The 19,154-nt window shown below is 35.5% G+C and overlaps 2 protein-coding genes across 4 annotated transcripts; both read right to left on the reverse strand.

Moving 5' to 3' along the window:
• Nucleotides 1-730: 730 nt before the first annotated feature.
• LOC309501726 (protein THEM6) lies at nt 731-4,329 on the reverse strand. 3 transcript variants are annotated; one of them, XM_082173914.1, is made up of 4 exons: nt 4,231-4,264; nt 3,893-3,942; nt 3,288-3,792; nt 731-1,545 (listed from the first exon to the last, which is right to left on the reverse strand). In XM_082173914.1, the coding sequence occupies exons 3-4, from the start codon at nt 3,786-3,788 to the stop codon at nt 1,438-1,440; spliced, it is 609 nt and encodes a 202-aa protein (XP_082030040.1). In that variant the 5' UTR covers nt 3,789-3,792; nt 3,893-3,942; nt 4,231-4,264; the 3' UTR covers nt 731-1,437. The 3 variants fall into 3 exon arrangements, with proteins under 3 accessions (XP_082030040.1, XP_082030041.1, XP_082030039.1); XM_082173915.1 differs by lacking the exon at nt 4,231-4,264 and adding an exon at nt 4,089-4,107; XM_082173913.1 differs by lacking the exon at nt 3,893-3,942 and having other exon boundaries at nt 4,231-4,329.
• A 1,952-nt stretch (nt 4,330-6,281) lies between these two features.
• On the reverse strand, nt 6,282-9,915 carry them6 (thioesterase superfamily member 6). Its single transcript, XM_082173912.1, has 3 exons — nt 9,823-9,915; nt 8,055-8,559; nt 6,282-6,531 (listed from the first exon to the last, which is right to left on the reverse strand). Coding segments are annotated over exons 1-3 (618 nt in total). The 5' UTR covers nt 9,825-9,915; the 3' UTR covers nt 6,282-6,420.
• Between the last annotated feature and the right edge of the window lie 9,239 nt (nt 9,916-19,154).

Genomic DNA, 19,154 nt, shown 5'->3' on the forward strand with positions numbered 1-19,154 from the left:
TCTCATATATATATATATATAAAATAAAAATAAAATTAATTACTGCCAAAAAATTATTTAAAAGGGTAAATTAATTCAATTAAATATAATTATTCTATTATATATAAGAGAAACAGAAGGTAAAATAAATAAATAAAAAGGAGTAAAAACATTTAAAAAATATAAAAAACAATTTTAAAAGCTTGCTTTTAGGATCATATATTAAACTTTAATATCTTATATTTTTATTGAATATACACTGCAAGGTCCACAAAGAAAATAATCTAATTTAAATTTGGAAATAAACTAAATTATTAAAAATGTTGAAGTATAACAAAGAAACATTGCATCGTAAAACTAATAAAAAATATTTCCGATTGTTCAGAGTTCTCTGGTCGGATAAAACGAAATAAGTAACACTGATTAGAAAAACGCCTTATACATAATTTGTCAGATTTTCTTGCTTACACTGAAGCATAAGATGCTCTCTGGAACATCTCAAATCATGCTGGAGAACATGATCATCAGGTTTTATATGTTATCTCCAGTGCTGCTGCCGTTCATTCAAAATAGGTGAAAAATACACAAATGCAGAGACATTCTGAAATTCATGTACATTTTTAATTCAACTTTCCACTTTGAGAGTGTAACACGACACTAGATGGCAGCAGTGCTGCTTTCACTTGATACAGAGACATGAACAGTGTTTATAAGCAAATGCTTCTAATAACTTAGAAACATATACAAACAATATGTATGATGCAGTACTTTATTTCATAATGCAAGTCTTCAGGTTTCAATACAGGTGGTTAAATAACTTTACATAAAGACTCTTCTAAAATAAATAATGCAAATCTCAGATTTTTTTACTTGAATAAATACATGTTCCCTTTTCACAAATAATAATAATAATAATAATAATAATAATAAACCATTTCAGTTTTAAATAGGTAAACTATATTAACGTATCTGACCGGCACAACAAATCCATGAGGTGATATGATAAAACAACACGCTCAGATCTCAATTTACCTTTTCGACTATTAAAATATTCAGTGCAAATCCTTTTAAAGTGATTTTCGTTCCATTCATGTGCGTATTTGGTCATGGGAGCGTTCAAAAGCTCCAAGCATTCAAGTTTTTTTCAACATTCGTTCATGCGTTCTCTTTGTCAACAGAGAAACATGCTCTGCTTTTTGTCAGTTTCATTCCTTGCAGCTTCTGGAGTGGATTTTGTAAATACAATAATGAGAGTGCAATACTTCTGAACTAAAATAAACTCTACAAAGGGCTGGTAATGATAGAGTAAACACTGAAGCTTCCAACACAGGTTTTGGACCAGAAAACCCTTTTGTAATTTTAAAACTGACATTTAAAGATAAGCTACATGATTCAAGGTTAGCATCACGGGAAACTTACATGCACAAGGAAGGCTTACGGTAAGAGTTTTAGATATGATCATTTGGTCTTCTCGTCTAGTCCACTCTCTGCTCTGAGAGCCTGACTGCTGGCAGAGATGAATCTAATCCAGTGCTGAAGATCCTCTGAAATGTCAGGGCAGTCCACCTTCAAATTAGAGACATATAGGTTACTCAAACAGGAACATACATGCACTAATTTCAAACTGGGACCGGGACCCCCAGGGGGCCGCAAGGGAGTGCTAGGGGATCCGTGAAAAAGTTTTGAGAAATAAAATTTTTTTTATCAATTTTATAGAAACTAAATAAACAAAAATATGATTTTTTTTTTTTTTACAAATAAAGTAAAAAAAAACAAAAAAAAAAACATTTTAAATAAACAGTAGCCTACAGTACTATAGGGATTAGAAAAAACGGTAACACTTTACAATAAGGTTCATTAGGGACTAAGGACTGAGAGGTTCAGGAGGTCATTTGTTCCGGCCGCCATAAGACTGCATAATGGATCTGTTTGAAGTGCATTAATTATTTACTACTAATGACAGTAGCTTGTTTTGTGACTTTTTTTTAAAACTTTTTTTATTAACTGTTATCATCTGTGTTTTTATGAGTGTATTGCAGTGAGAATGCTTGTTGGTAGACAACACACACTATATGCTGCTGGACATCTGAATTTCCCCTGTGGGGATGAATAAAGGCATCTATCTATCTATCTATCTATCTATCTATCTATCTATCTATCTATCTATCTATCTATCTATCTGTTAGTTAACATTATTTAATGTATTAACTAACGAACTAACAATGAGCAATACTTTTGTTACAGTATTTATTAATCTTTGTTAATATTAGTTAATAAAAATACAGCTGTTCATTGTTTGTTTATGTTAGTCCACAGTGCATTAACTAATGTTAACAAAAATACAACATTTGATCTTAATAACATATTAATAAATGTTGCAATTAATATTAACTTAGATTAATAAATGCTGAAGAAGTATTGTTCATTTTTAGTTCATGTTAAATAAGGTAGTTAACTAATGTTAACTAATGAACCTTACTGTAAAGTGTTACCGGAAAAACATAATAGAAACTTGAAAAAAATAATACTTAAAATATGTAATGTAGCAAAATGGAAGCTAAATATTTAATATAATATAATATAATATATATATATATATATTAATGAAAAAAATTTCTAGCATGGGGTTTTATACTGTAACGTAAAGGTAATGTAATTTTTATAACAATATTTATGAGTATTTAGGTAACACTTTATTTTAAGGTGACGTTGTTGCATGTTACTATAAGAGTAAGTTTTGCATATATTATGCATTATTACAAGTAACTAACCCTAAAACAAAACCCTAACTCTATAGTAAGTATGTAGTTTATTAATATTACTCAGTTGGCTACTTATTTAAGTACAATGTAACTACATCACCTTAAAATAAAGGGTCACACTTTAGATAGGGTCCAATTCTCACTATTAATGAACTATTAACTATTGCTTTTGCCTCAATAAACTCCTAATTACTGCTTATTAATAGTTAGTAAGATAGTAGTTAAAGTTTAAGTTTTGGGTAGAATTAAGGGATGTGGAATATGGCCATGCAGAATAAGGCATTAATATGTGCTTTATAAGTACTAATAAACAGCCAATATCCTATGCTAATAAGCAATTAGTTAATAGTGAGAATTCGACCCTAAACTAAAGTGCTACCAAATAAAGTGTAACAAAAATGTTATAAATTGGGTCTTTATACATAAAAACATATAACTGCTTTTTAAATGGAAGGATGGGGTCACTAACACGAGGACAGGTCCAGTGTCTTTTAAAAGATAAAAAACAACTGCTTTAATGCACAAAAATGTTAGAAAAATGCATACCCCCCTCTTGCAAAGGAAATCCAAGATCTTCTGTGGATTTCCGCGAATCACGTTCTGTCGGCACAGCATGACAGCAGAAATGAACCCGTCTGTCTTAGACACGAATCTCTGCTCAATGTAGAAGGACTTCTCGTCCCACGACACGATGCGGGTGCGCAGCTCGAACGCCTCGCCGAGGGCCAGCGAGCGTCTGTAGCGGATGGTTGTGGCCCCGACCACCATGGTGGCGTTGAGCGCGCGCGCGGCCCCGAAGAGCCCGTTCCGGGTGCAGTGCGCAAAGCGGGCGAAGTCGCACTCGCGCAGATAGCGGGCGTTATTCATGTGACACATGAAGTCCAGGTCGTGGGGCAGAACCCGTCCGTGAACGACCTGCTCGGCCAGAACATCTCGAACCGGACCCTGGAACCAGCACTTGATCGCCATCCACGAGCCTCTCAGGAAGTACCACACGTCAAAACTGCCGAACAGAACCAGAGACCCGGACAGAATCCACAGCAGCATGATTCTGTTACACAGTGAAGAGTATTAATTATTCACATCATGAAGAATTCACGAACGTCAGATGGAGATACAGAACGGGGTTAATTGAGTTTTTTTTTTTTTACATTTAGCTGCTCTGATAGTAAAGAAAAGCGATGCTGACTGGCTTCAGATGCTACAAAATGCGACGCAAGACATTATTAGGTAATTTTTTTAAATGTTAATGTAAGAGTTGCTGTTAGAATATATGTAACATTCACTCATTCATTTCGGAAATGAATGAAACATCTACATTTAGATTAAATATCAAAACGCACATACAGAACATTGACAATAGTGCAACGAAACCTATCCCAGGTCTACTGGTTTGCGTTTAAACACATATAAATTGATGAATTAGGTGCATTTATCAATGTTTATAAGCATAATCTTGATGATAAAAGATGATATTCTTGATACTCACGCGATGGACACCCAAAAACCGGCTTCACGCACTTCCGCAATGACAGATACTGCGCTCTGATTGGTTTAATGAGATCACGTGACTAGGCAGTAGGCCGCACTACATGACGCCAGATTTTTATCATCCCACTATAAAACAGGTTTCCAAGACAAAACAAAAATATTTTGAATGGTGGTTACAGAAATTTTGAGATCATTTAAATAGTTTCATTCTGAAATGTGTATTAAGACATGTGTAAATGTGCATTAGGATTGTAACATATTCATGAAATAGTTTTTATATATTAGCCTACATTTTAATTATTTTTAAGGAAAGACACCCCAGGTGAATAGGGTAAAAAAAGTACATATCTATATATATATATATATATATATATATCACCACACTTCCCTAGTTTATTGAATACATTAAGAATTGCAAACATGTTTTGTATTACACTTTTTCCAAAAAGTTGTTAAAATATGCAAATGAGGCATTATCTAATTAAATATGCAATAATTTGCATACATTTCTAGAACAAAAATCAAGTCAGGTTCAAAATTCGACATATTAGAGTTAAAGGTTTTTACAAAGGGGATTTTGAATTTCTCTTTTTATCACTCCATAGATCAGAATAACTGTCAACCACCAGAAGAAGAAAAAAAATGTAATTTTCACCAATTATTTTTTTTTTTAATCAGGCAAATTATATATGAACAACCCCCTACGTAAAAACCTTCTGGATATAGATAGGAATAAAACTAAAGTTTGGTGTATGTAAGTGCAGCTGAAGTGGAGATTACATTTTGAGAGAAAAAAACAGCTATTATTGAAAATGTAATTGAAAACTACAGACACAAATAGATAAAGTGTGTAAGACTGAAAATACTGGTTGAGGCCTGATTTATGGGACAAAAGGGCCCTGCTGGCTGATTAACATTTGACCTCCCCCAATACAGCCTTTCTTCCTCTCAGAAACTAGGAGCTCACACAAGAACATGGTTTAATGTGAATATTCAACATTGACTGTTATGTTTTTGGTGTCATTTGAAATGTCTCAAAGTGAGTGGTACAGATATCTCATATCCAGATAGATAAAATAAAAGGAAATAAGGTTTATAGAAGTTCATAGGAAAATGGTTTAGAGATAATGCCAGATAAGGCAACCCCCCTTCTGTGGGATAGAAGCCATTTGAGGGTGGTCTCACCCCATCCCCCTTGTCACCTGGACAGAGGATAAAGGAAGGTGTTCTGGCTCTCTCTGTCTCTTCTTCTTGGCTGGACGTGGAATTGGATAGGTGGTTTCTCTCTCTCTCTCTCTCTCTCTCTCTCTCTCTCTCTCTCTCTCTCTCTCTCTCTCTCTCTCTCTCTTTCCCTTTCTCTCTCTCTATCTCAGGTACAAGCTGGGTAAGATTCTTTGGGGTAACCAATGTATAACCATGTTCTAGATATTTGAATTGATTGTGGAATTGATCTCTGATATCTGAAATATTAAATTGCTACAATGTGATTATTCCAACTGGGTTTGACATTGTTTATTTAATGGTTAAAAGGAATAGTCAAACATTCGCTCACTTTTAGTGAGGCACAGATATTATTAAAACCTTTCATTTATGGAGTCAGATGAATTAACGAGTAAATACATATGATTAATGTATTGCAAATTTAACCAACAAATACTTTGCATGAGTGAGGACAGAACACGTGACAACCTTCCCCGTGTACTGGCGAACCGGCAGATTGGGCCAATATAGCGGGCCTTACAAGTGCAATAAAATATACACTTAGTGTATTTTCGATGTTTTCTTTGCACTAATCTGAAAACAAAAAAAGCTAAAAAAGAAAGCTAAAAAGCCCAAAACCTCCAAATTAACAGATGCATGAAAAAAAAAAAACAGTGTTTTTGTCAGTAGTGTCTCACCTTAAATATTATTGTTTCCACTCCAGTCCAGTTGGTGGCGTTAATAAACCGTGAAATACACCAGAAAATATTATTCATCCATTGTTTGAAGAATTTATTTTTACATATTCACAATCTTCCGGCTTGCATGAGACAAAACGTGGCACAAATGAGGCTTTTAGAGTACAGCAGAACTCACATTTTTATTTTGCATGAGTATCCAAACACCTGAGACATTAATGTATGAGCATCAGAACATTCTTTCGCCTTTGTAAACCATTGAGCAAGAGTTCATTTAAGGCAGTGAGCCATCATTCCTTCTTTTTATTATCGAGCTGACTTTCTCCCCTGAGGGCTTTACTGCTGGCCGAGATGAAATTGATCCAGTGCTGCAGGTCTTCAGGAAATTCTGGCACTTCAACCTAGAAAGTCAGATTATAAATGTCAGGCTGCAATGTTTTCAAAATGCAGGAATTCATATTCGATTGGAACATGAAGTTAACAATTCCTTTAACTCTCTGGTATTCCTCAATTAGGGGTGAGTCACACTCAAAAAAGATGGAAGCTTATCTATTTTTAATAAAATCAATGTACTTTTTTTTGTTTAAATAATATTTATTCTTTAATATTTAGTTGTTGTTTTTTTGGGGGGGGGGGGGGGGTGGGGGGTGGTTATGGTACTATATAATATTCACCTCTAATTATGCACCATTTATTTCTATATAAAATCAGTTCATATTTTCAATTACCGGTAATACAATGTATATATAAGGCTGTGTATTCATTAGTTGCTTATAAGAGTATTTGCAGACATAATTACTTTTTATTAAGTTTTGCATACATTTAGACATTAACAAAGACTATTTCATCAAGGCTGATTTGTAGATTGTACCCCAAAAATTGCTCCGTATTTTTTAAGACCATTTACGTTTTCAAATCAATTTTTTTGTGTGTTTATATACAGTAGCAAGTGCCACAAAAGATTTAAATGATCCCAATGAAGTAAAAAATATATAAAGCATGAAATCATTTAGTCTAAAATGACAGAAGACCACCAGTCACCGTAATTTCCCCAAGAAAGACATGTTCCTGTCTAAGGAACAGCATTCCTGTCCAAAAATTTTGTCCTAACCCTCAGGGGCGGATATAGTGATTTGGAGGCCCCAGAAAAAAAAAAAATAGGAATGGGGCCCTATAATATTCACCCCAGTGAAAAGTATTCATGTTAAAACAGGTTAAACCAGTATTAAAGTAGGCTGGACACTAGGTGGTGCTTTGGGGTCATTTTCATCTAAACTTCAAAACACGTTTATTTTTATTTTAACTACAAATTTAAATGAAACTGAAAAAAATAATGAATAGGAAATTATACATTTACACACTTAAGGATTATTTCAACCAAAAATGCAGGACAAATGTCAGAGTTGTGCACAGAAACTGCACATGCATCCTCTACTTGGGTCCTTCACAGAAACCAGTGAGTGTCATTTTAAAACAATAAAAATATAATACGCAATGTTGCTCAGTATTTAGATTCAGATGCATGATATTTTCATTTGCTACAAGCAGGATACACAAGAAGCACGGTCAACGTGGATGAACACGCATCTCGTATATAAAAAGCATGTCAGGGGGCCTTTGGTTTTTGGGGGCCCAAGGGGGTCGCCTACCTTTGCCTGATGGTTAAGTCCGCCTCTGCGAACCCTATCCCTACCCACAACTTATCGCTAACATCAGAGGGAAATGATAGGTGAACAACACTGATGTAGAAGCACCAAACCCAGGTTATTAGTCTAAAAACTTGACATAAATTGTAAACCTGTCCCTAAAATCTGACTGGATGATTGAAATGTTGATCCAGGAACATGATGTACTTGGTGAAATCACATTCACCGATGACCAACAGAGGGTTAAAAGGTTTAATGAATCTATTAAAGCTGCTCACCTTTCTTTTGCACAGGTACTGCAGGATCTTGTCCGGGCTGCTGCGCAGGACATTCTGTTTGCAGAACATAACACCTGAGACCATCCCATCTTTACAGGACACAAAGCGCTGCTCCAGGTAAAATGACTTGTCGTCCCAGGTGATGATGCGACTGCGCAGCTCAAACGCCTCACCGACACACAGTGGGCGTCTGTAGCGGATGGTACTCGCCCCAACAACCATGGTGGCCCCTAGAGCTCTCAATGCCTTGAACACCCCATTGCGGGTGTATAAAGACAAACGGGCAAAGTCACACTCGCGTAGATAGCGGGCGTTGTTCATATGGCAAAGGTCAACGTCATGGAGAAGGACTCGTCCGCCAGCGGTCTGCTCTCCTGTGATGTCAAATACAGGTGAGAGGAACCAGGCCCTGACCACCACAACCACTGCCCGTATATAGTACCACACATCCAGTGTGCTGAACAGGAGTAGCAACACACCCAGAATCCACAGCAGTGTGTCCTCCCTGCCATAGACAGAAGTCAAATTGAGGCCAGAATACACAAGAGACATATTAAACATATGCATGGGCAACTGACATGCCATATCAGTGATTTAAACTATTTTAAACAACAATTTTAATTCATTTTAGCATTAAAAATATTTTATTATTACAATATTTTGTTATTAAAAAGTTGCATGAAAGACTGTTTGCACTCATCTTAAAGGGATGGTGCAGCCAAAAATTCAAATTCTGTTATCATTTACTCACCCTCAAGTTGTTCCAAACCTGTACGAGTATCTTTCAAAAGATGATATTTCTAACTTGAAGAATGTTGGTAACCAGTTGACGGTAGCCACCGACTTCCATAGTAGGAAAAACAAAAGTCAATGGCTCCCGTCAACTGTCTGGTTAATACCAACATTCTTCAAAATATCATCTTTTGTGTTCAACAGAAAAAAGAAATGTACACAGGTTTGGAACAACCTGAGGGTGAGTAAATGATGACAGAATTTTCATTTTTGTGTGAACTATCCCTTTAAGATTCTGAGATTTTTAGGTTTTTGCTAAAAGCCTCATTCAAGTTGAACTAGTTAGGCTGGTTTGTGAACACGTTTTAACGAGATTTTTTTTTAAACGTATTTCCAGTATCAGACACCAGAGAATGTATTTGTCATTTAAAAAAAATAAAAGATATATTTTAATATATAAATATATTTTGAGTAATGTAATGTTGAGTAATGTTTTTGATGATTGCATTGGTGAGATATACTGATTAAAATCCACATTGCCACTTTACTTTAAATCTAACCCTAACACTTTAACATAGGTGTTTTGTTTGAGAGAAAACTACAACTATTTACTTTCCAGAATACTTGTGCTTTTGTGGTAACATTTTACAATAAGCCATTACATTTAGTTAACATGAACTAACAATAAAACATAGCTCTAAAGTGTTTATTAATCTTAGTTAATGTCTTAGTTAAGATCAAAAGTTGTATCTGTTAATATAGACCTGAGCTAACATGAATTAACAAAGAACAGCTCTATTTTTATAGCTAAAGTCAACAAAGGTTTATGAATACTGTAACACATATTGCTCATTGTATTTCATGCATTAACTAGGGTTAACTATTTTATTGTATAAACTAGAGTTGTCATTTGAACAGAATCTGTCAACTTTGTGCACTGTGTAAACCTTTGCGAAATCGATTACACATTTACAATGATAAATCTACTCGTTGGAAGTAAATCAACAGTAGTGAAAGTGTCAAACACAGCACTTACATGTCCACGCTGTTCCCACAGCTGCTCCTCTACGTTCTGTACGTCTCCACTGAACGCACGATGACACGCCCCCTAAATATGACGTAACGTGAAACTGTCCGGAAGGAGTTTGGTAGAAGATTGGAAAAGGGCCTGGCTTTTACCTGGAACATATTGTATTTCCAATAAGGAAAAGGAAATACATTTCAAAATTGTACATGAAATATACCTTGTCAATTGTAATAATTCTATAAACAAATAAACAAATAAACATCTGTTTTTTTGGTTGCCCTATCCAAACAATTTTGGTCTGACATAGGTTCTCACATATTTGATTCTGCCAATGTTACACTCTGTTTCAGTTTAAAAGATACACTGATAATAGTAAAAATAGACCCCTGGAGAATATATATATATATATATATATATATATTTTTTTTTTTTTGTTGTTGTTTAAATGCCAAATTCTTCATTCATAAGCAGAAGTTTGCAAATGGTATTCCATCCTATACCCACATTGAAACTGAATTAAACTCACTTCTTAAATCTCCTTAAAAACCCTAAGATTTCTTAAATATTATGAAGAAATATTTAAAGAAAATCCATGTATTTAGAAGCTTTATATATCAGTGTCTGTATGTATTAATACAATTGTAGTGTCTGTGTCCTTGTCATGTTGTTTTGCAACGTTTTGGTTATGTTGTTTGTATAACTTTTAGATTTTTATTGTATTTATTTATTTATTTGATATTAGGCTAAATTGTAATTGTTTTCAATTTGTTGTAAGATGTGTTTGGTCATGTGTTAATCACGTGTTAATCATGTAGAAAGAATTTATTTATTTATTGTGTGTGTGTGTGTGTGTGTGTGTGTGTGTGTGTGTGTGTGTGTGTGTGTGTGTGTGTGTGTGTGTGTGTGTGTGTGTGTGTGTGTGTGTGTGTGTGTGTGTGTGTGTGTGTGTGTGTGTGCGTGTGTGTGTGTGTGTGTTCCCTTGGCAACGTTCAATGTTCTAACTGTATTATGTATTTTCTTTTTCTTTTCTTTTCTTTAAATCTGTAATAGATTTATTTATAAAAGAAATGGTAGAAATTATCTGAATTGTTATTGCTCATATACAGCCTATGTAAAGTAATAATTCAGTTACATTTTCAATTTATTTATAAGAGTTGGTATTTTCAGTCTCAGAAATAAATACGTCTATTTTTATGCTAATCTTGTGTAAAAATGCCTTTTCAGATAAGAGATTGTGGTATTTATTGTGGTTCCATCATCAACATTCGCGTTGCATTGTGGGATGCTGTTGTGGTAGATTTGTAATAGATAAAATAGTGAACTGTATATTAAACTAACCATGTCTCTAACATCTAACGTTACTTCTCATTTTAGGCCTAACATGTTAACACTTTGAAACACAATGTACTAAAACGTTCTGTCCTGTGTTTTTGGGTGTTGTATTTTTACCATACCCCTTTGACTTTGGTTGTGTGAGTGTATAAATAACAAGTTTGGGAATTGAAACTAGACAGATGACTAAAATTGAACCTTGTGATTAACAATGAAGTAATCATTAAAAAAAGTTTGCTTTACCTGGTAACAGAAGGGTTTGTCTATGAAAACCAATCAAATTGTGGGGAAATTATGTAATGCAGTATGACATTTTTGCCATACCTCTTTATTCTATAAAAACTGTTGAATTCTTTTAGTTGGTGGGATTCTCAATGGAATTTGTCTGAGATCCTCCGGCCTTGCTTCTTCTTGGAGGAGATTCTCTGAGAACTGCTCGAGAGATCCTCCGGCCGTGATTAAAGCATTTAAAGGACATTTGCTAGGGAAGCAAGTTAGTTAGGTAGACTATATATTAAGCGTCGATTGGAGACGTTAGGGATCGTCGATTTGTCGACAGTAGACGTTCGGGGACGTCGATATGTAGACGAGACCCAGATAGTTAGGTTTAGGGAAAATCACTACACTGTTTATAATGTATGCTACATTTTGGCAAATGTTGTAGGTTTTGCATTCTTACAGAAAATGTGCATACAGTGTGTGTGTGAGTAGTAGCAGTAGATCTATGCTGTAACTAATACAACCATACTGTTTTGCTGCTTACATTACGTTAAGTAGGCTATGATTCTCATAGCTCAAATTTGGATGCATTGACTATCTTAAGAAATCCTAGCATGAGCAGATTTGCATTTGTTTGAGAAAATTCTCACAGAATTCATGTTATGAATGACTTATTTAAAAACTACATCACATCCAGGCTGCTAATGTGTTTTCATTTTTTTTTTAAATGAATGAGCATGTGGGATGCATAAATTTACATGTTAAGGTTCCTTGTCATTTTATGAATTCAGGTATTCATATCTGCTGGATTCGTTCCTGCTTTGGCTGCAGTTTGTGTCCTCTGTGAAGTCCTGTAAGTCAATATGAATGATGAATTATAGGAGATTGAGTCTGGCATTGTCAGTGACGGAGAGGGATGAACAGGCCTTCGGAACGTCTGAAAGAAACGGAAAATTACTGTAGCCATTTTCCCTCATTCTCCTTTCGCATAAGGCATTACTACATGAATTCATCAAAGCTTTAACGTGAAAATAATAGCTCTGCAGTGTGTCTGAATGTGAATAATCGGCTGAAGTTAAATGGGCTGAAATTCCAGGAAGACAGCCGTTGTCTGAGGAGCAAACATTAGTCATGACACTTCTGTCTCATAAACGGCATCCTGTGATTCTGTTGAGACAGGAGAGCATTTGAAAAACAGTCGTCCATCACGTTAATGGAAATGTATCGATTGTGCTGCAATGTGTTTCTGAAATCGTAATGAGCATATTGAGGGGTAGCTGCTGAAAAGCAGTGAGGATTATTTACAGACGACGGCGTTGATGGGCTGTGAGTGTTTGCGTGCACTGTAAAAACTATTCCGTTCAATTTACGGTAAAAAATTGGCATCTGTGGTTGCCAGAAATGTACCGTAAAAAATACAGTAGCAACATTTTAGGTTTTACAGACTTAACTTAAAATTTACAGTAATAAACCGTATTTCATTATCTGATATAATGTTCATTTACCAACCTATTGAAGTATTAGTATCTGTTTTGTATCATTGTAATACACTGACAACCAACAATCACAACAGTAATGAGAGTCACATGATCAATCAAAACTCATCACAAGCAATTCATCCACAAGAAAATTCATATTAATATATAGAAACTGCGCAGTGTCATTCACACAAACATTAAACACACACATTATAGCAATAAACATTAATTTAACAACATTAAAGTATAACATAAAACCCTAATGTACATTACTGATTAGAAAAAAACTAAGAAAACTATGACAAAACATAGTTATTTCAACAAAAAATTATCAAATGTGAAGTGTCACGCAGAGAATTGTGGGAATGTCAATTTATGTTTTTTCACTGTAAATTATACAATGACTTGTTCTTTTTCACCTCCAAAAACCACCGGTATTTTACAGTAAAATTACATTAAATGTACCATTAGATCTATCACAGTTATTTACAGTATATAGTAAGGAAACTTTCTGTTAACCAATTAACAGTTTTTCACTGCAGCATTTCTACAGTCTTTTACCGTTAAAAATCACAATAATTTGTTACAGTGTGTGTGAGTTGAAATGAGTGGCTTGGACTTTCAGATAAATAGGCGATTTAAAGGGATAGTTCACCCAAAAATGTAAGTTTGCTGTTCATTTACTAACCCACAGACCATCCAAGATGTAAGTGTCTTTTTCTTCTTCAGTAGAAGAGTAAAGAAGATTTTTTGCAGAAACCTTGGTCCTTGGTTATTCATATAAAGTCGTCTCGCATGATGAGGTGTGGACTAGGGGGGTGCACAACCTAATCTACTAGTCGACTTTAAAGGTGACATATCATAAAAATCTGATTTGTTCATTGTTTAAGTGCTATAATCAGGTCCCCGGTGCATCTACCAACCCAGAAACCTTGAAGAGTGACAACCCAGTAACTTTATTTTGGTAAGCCTTTCTCTGCAAGCATGTAAAAAAATAAGCCGATTTCGCTCCCCTTCTGATGTAGGAAGGGGATATTATTATAATATTACCGCTCCTTAATCTGCACGTTTCCAATGTTAAAACTGCTACTGGCCATTTGGTTCTTAAGCAACAACAGTGTAACCAGTTCTAACGCAAAGGCAAAAGTTCAAGCAAAGCAGCAAACTGTTCTGTCGTTGGCATACTATTTAGAGTCCCACCCTCAGATGAGACAAGAGAGCAGTGTATTCATTTTATTTTCAAGGGAAATCCATCAGAAACAGATGAATCTACGGTGGCCGAGAGAGCTCAACGCGCTGCAACTGAAGAAAACACATGCAAATAGAAAAAACACCCGCAAATTAAGAAAACATCTTCATCAGTTTCACAACACATGTGTGCTCCAAATACTCACAACACAACCAAATACAGAAACGCGCTGCAAATAGGACAGAACACAACGGAAATGTTTCCGGGGAACCCAATAAGTGATGGACGGACGGCTGGGACGTGCTTATTGCTCGTGAGCTTTACCTATGCCCTACTCTCTTAAAAGGGCAGACGGCAGAGCCCTTGAATTGGGCACTTTGGAGGGAGCGGGGCACTTGTGTGCCATTATGTTGATGAAGGGAGCAACGAAAGACAACGTAATATTTTCCTCATTATTTTCACCTGGGATGTTCCCATGACAACGCAGCGCGTGTCCATCAGCTGAATATGGAAGTAGAATAATGTCAAATGTTTTTGAAATAAAAACCCTGTTGAATTGCACTACTTGAAAAAAAAATAGGCATTGCATTAACCATGCTTGCATTTTAATGCATTGTAGGCTATTTTTAGTGCTTACATTTTTATGGGCTGAAATTCAACATGGTTGAATATTTGAGCTGTGAATATTTCAATTAAAAACATTTCAATCACCTTTTCATTATTAAAAATTCAATAATACATATTCACCTTTCATATTTCACTTCCAAAATATTCAAACTGTTTAAAAATACAACCAATAATATTCAACAGGCAATTTTCGGTCCATTTTATTTTGCTTTGCAAATTCGCTTCCACAAATTCAGTGGTTCAAATTCGACAGTAAATTCAACATTGACGTCCAGGAACTGCAGGAAAAGCAGTAGATTGCCGAGCATACTCTCCATCTGCTGTTAGTCGACCTCACCGGCAGATGGTGCAAAAGCGCGTGTTGAAGACCAGCAACAGTTAGAACAAGTCATTCATTCATAAAACTCATTTACAGCAATGTAAGTGTATTTGTGATTATTATGACGGCTGTTTTATGTTAAATTCAGTGTCTTCACGGTTACTTTTCCTGTGTAGACTACATGCATCTTTCTCTACCGTGAACGAGATTATAATGTTATTCCCCGATGCGGATATACAGATCCAATGTTACATTTTTGAGGTTGACATATATTTCTCTTGGTTGTTTAGTTGCCTTAACTTTATATTGTGGCGATGTGCTGCATGCAGGCTATTAGGGTTTCCCTCAATACTTAGGATTCCCCTGCTGGACATACAACTTAACGTAGCTTAATGGACTACAGTGATGTAAAAGACCAAACTCGCAGGCAAGCAGATGGACTCAGAATAACGCGCAAAGCTTAATGCTGAGCGTTTCCCAGTGATAGACTGGCATACAGATGGCTTGATGTTGGACATTCGCACATTTAGGGACCGTCTCTAAAGTGTATACGACTTTGGTATACACGTTTCTAACTCCGATAGCATTTGAATAGAACGACTTACAGTCATAAAACCAACTGTAAAGTGTTTATTTAGTGTCAGGCATAATGCGCACCCTTTGGATTTTTGATATTTATTATTCAATACATTTAAGTTTGCTATTGAAGTTAGAAACGTACATGCCAATGTTGTATGCAACTTTAGAGACGGTCCCTAAATGTGCGAATGTCCAATGTCAAGCCAATTTTTACATTTAGTCATTTAGCAGAAGCTTTTATCCAAAGCGATTTACAGTTAAACTAACAATAGGAGGACAATATGCAAGTGCTGTGACAGTTTAAGCTAATTCAATACACGTATGCATACTATATACATTTTTATGCCAGTATATCACGAAACGCTCAGCATGAAACTTTGCGCGTTCAGTTCATATTCTGAGTCCATCTTCTTGCCTGTAGCCTATATAATAGCCTACAGCAGCCTACTTCCCTAATAAGGTGCAAGATTGGTCTTTCATATCACTATCAACGGAAGGGAAATCCTTGAGTATGAGGTAGCCTATTGAGGGAAACCGATTATAATCCTGTTCATGGTAGAGAAAGCTGATGACATGTAGAATACACAGGGAAAGTAACAATGAAGTTATTGAATGAAACATAAACACAGCTTTTGTGTGTTTATCATCTTTTCCGCATATACTGACACAGATAATCATTTTCATTTTATGAATGAATGTCTTCGTCAACAACAAGCGCTTTTGCACCATCTGCCGGTGAGGTCGACTAACAGCAGATGGAGAGTATGCTCGGCAATCTACTGCTTTTCCTGCAGTTCCTGGACGTCAATGTTGAATTTACTGTCGAATTTGAACCACTGAATTTGTGGAAGCGAATTTGCAAAGCGAAATAAAATGGACCGAAAATTGCCTGTTGAATATTATTGGTTGTATTTTTAAACAGTTTGAATATTTTGGAAGTGAAATATGAAAGGTGAATATGTATTATTGCATTTTTAATAATGAAAAGGTGTTTGAAATGTTTTTAATTGAAATATTCACAGCTTAAATATTCAACCATGTTGAATTTCAGCCCATAAAAATGTAAGCACTAAAAATACAATGCATTAAAATGCAAGCATGGTTAATGCAATGCCTATTTTTTTCAAGTAGTGCAATTCAACAGGGTTTTTATTTCAAAAACATTTGACATTATTCTACTTCCATAGGCTGAATAGCTGTTCTTACCAGAAATATAGTATTATTGCTGTTAACATAACTGTTGCAAATAAATATACATTTTAAACAACAACGTTTTTAAAATATGCGTTATATCTGTGTGTGAGTGTCTCAACTTTAAAACTTGCTGTCTCATATTTGGACCCTAGCTGCATTCTAACATTTCTTATGAAACTTATTTTAACATAACATGACAAAATGTGTACAATGTAACTGATGTATAGATTAATGTCTTTCCCTCATGTTCCTTTTCTCTCTCTTTTTTTATTTATTTATTTTAGTCTTCAGCTCATTGTTCTTTTTAGTATTCTTATGACATTGAACATATTGTAAATACATTTTGTATATTGTATACAAAGTTGTATGTCATAAACGTGTCATCTCTGTATGTTTTGCAAAAAAAAATTAATAATAATAAAAGTAGACAGCTGTAAGCACGTCCCAGCCGGGTCCGTCACTTATTGGCTTCCCCGGACACATGTGTTCTGTCCTATTTGCAGCGCGTTTCTGTATTTGGTTGTGTTGTGAACTTTTGTAGCGCGTTTCTGTATTTGGTTGTGTTGTGAGTATTTGGAGCACACATGTGTTGTGAAACTGATGAAGATGTTTTCTTAATTTGCAGGTGTTTTTCTATTTGCATGTGTTTTCTTCAGTTGCAGCGCGTTGAGCTCTCTCGGCCACCGTAAATGTATAGCCTATCCACTAACCATTCAGAAACGTCCAGGTGCGTCTAAATGTTGCAACCTCTTCCTGAGTCTCTCTGTAAGGATGCACTCCACTACTGGTTATTTCGGAGATTTCTGGACGAGTTAGATTTGCGTGTTTTGTAATTGTATCCGAAGCTCGTGTAAAGGATCGGCAGTCTTCTGAGAGCAGCAGCTCATTTGCATTTAAAGGGACACACAATAAACACGTTTTTGTTCACACCCAAAAAGGGGCAAATTTGACAAGCTTTAATAAATGATCTGGGGGTAATTTGAACTGAAATTTCACAGACACATTCTGGGGACACCATAGATTTATATTACATTTTGTGAAAAGGGGCATACTATCACCTTTAATGCTCTGTGCGGTTAGAATAGACCTTTATCACAGTCTGCATGTCGTCACACCGGCTTCGATTAGTAGCGTCATCGAATTTCCACCTGCATTATTGTCAATGGACGGTCCCCAATTTTGACAAGAAAATGTAACTAACTTGGTTGAACTTGACAATAAACATCAGTATTTCAAGCAGTTCATAAATGCTTAACCTACCATGTGTGTAATCTTCCATTTTAATGTGCAGCATTATGTATCCAATCATTGCACTCAAACCTGGAGGATATGACACGTTTATGATGATCAAACCAGTTATTTTTAAATAATCGTCTATGGGCTGGAAATATTCCTTCATTTGAACGACTTCAATTTGTTCTAATACCGTATTGTAAAGTAAAAGTAATGCTAATATTATTATTGTTTACTTTGTACACTCGTAATTAATGTTTTATGAGATGTATAACCTTGTCTAATTATATTGATCTTAAATGTGATATGTTGTTTGTATTCTATTATTGCATCTCTTTAATAAATAAATAAAAGTACTCTGCAAATAAAAGGTATTGCGCATACACATTCAGTAGGCTTGTGCGCTCCCCTATAAATCATGAAATATGTATCAGAATAACTTGACCATCTTTCTTTGTTTCATCATGACATACATCAATAAATCACAACGATCTCATGCTATGTGCACACTCATTGATTCAGACTACAGTGGAAGTTATTTTATGCTATTATTTGAAGCTTCTGCTTTTCGAACATGGCCTATAAACAGAACGTTAGCGTTATCTTTATCCTTTCTTGGTGTGAACGGGCCTTTACACACACACACACACACACACACACACACACACACACACACACACACACACACACACACACACACACACACACACACACACACACACACACACACACACACACACACACACACACACACACACACACACACACACACACACACACACACACACACACAGAGAGAGATAAAAGTGCACAACATTAATCAGTCAAATCTGCTTATTCTTTGACCTCGAGCAGAGAGTATAGAGACAGATGTCTGACTGTGTGTGTGTGTGTGTGTGTGTGTGTGTGTCTGAGCCTTTCTGTTCTGCTGTTTATGCTAAAGCCCTTGTTTTCATCCCTCCCCAAAACCCCTGAAGATTAGCAAAAAGAAAACATCTGTCTATACACCATTGCTCATGTTTTCTTTCCAAAATATGACTTTTTTCAATGCTGTAATCCTTCAAAGCTGTTTTAGTCATGGCCCACCTCTTTCTCCAGGGTAAAAACGAGTTTGGTTTCTCAATTCAGTTTGGTGTTACAATAATTCCTACAAAGCACTCTGCCTATGTTT

Source organism: Leuciscus leuciscus (genome assembly GCF_965113295.1).
Source record: "Leuciscus leuciscus genome assembly, chromosome: 6".
NCBI lineage: Eukaryota > Metazoa > Chordata > Actinopteri > Cypriniformes > Leuciscidae > Leuciscus > Leuciscus leuciscus.

What these genes read in the sequence shown, in the direction of transcription:
- LOC309501726 (XM_082173913.1), bottom strand. Translation starts at nt 3,788, where the DNA reads ATGCTGCTGTGGATTCTGTCCGGGTCTCTGGTTCTGTTCGGCAGTTTT. An exon ending in ATTTCCTTTGCAAGAGGGGG is followed by an intron (nt 1,546 to 3,287) that starts GTATGCATTTTT and finishes TCTAATTTGAAG; the next exon opens with GTGGACTGCCCTGACATTTC.
- them6 (XM_082173912.1), bottom strand. An exon ending in AGTACCTGTGCAAAAGAAAG is followed by an intron (nt 6,532 to 8,054) that starts GTGAGCAGCTTT and finishes CTGACTTTCTAG; the next exon opens with GTTGAAGTGCCAGAATTTCC.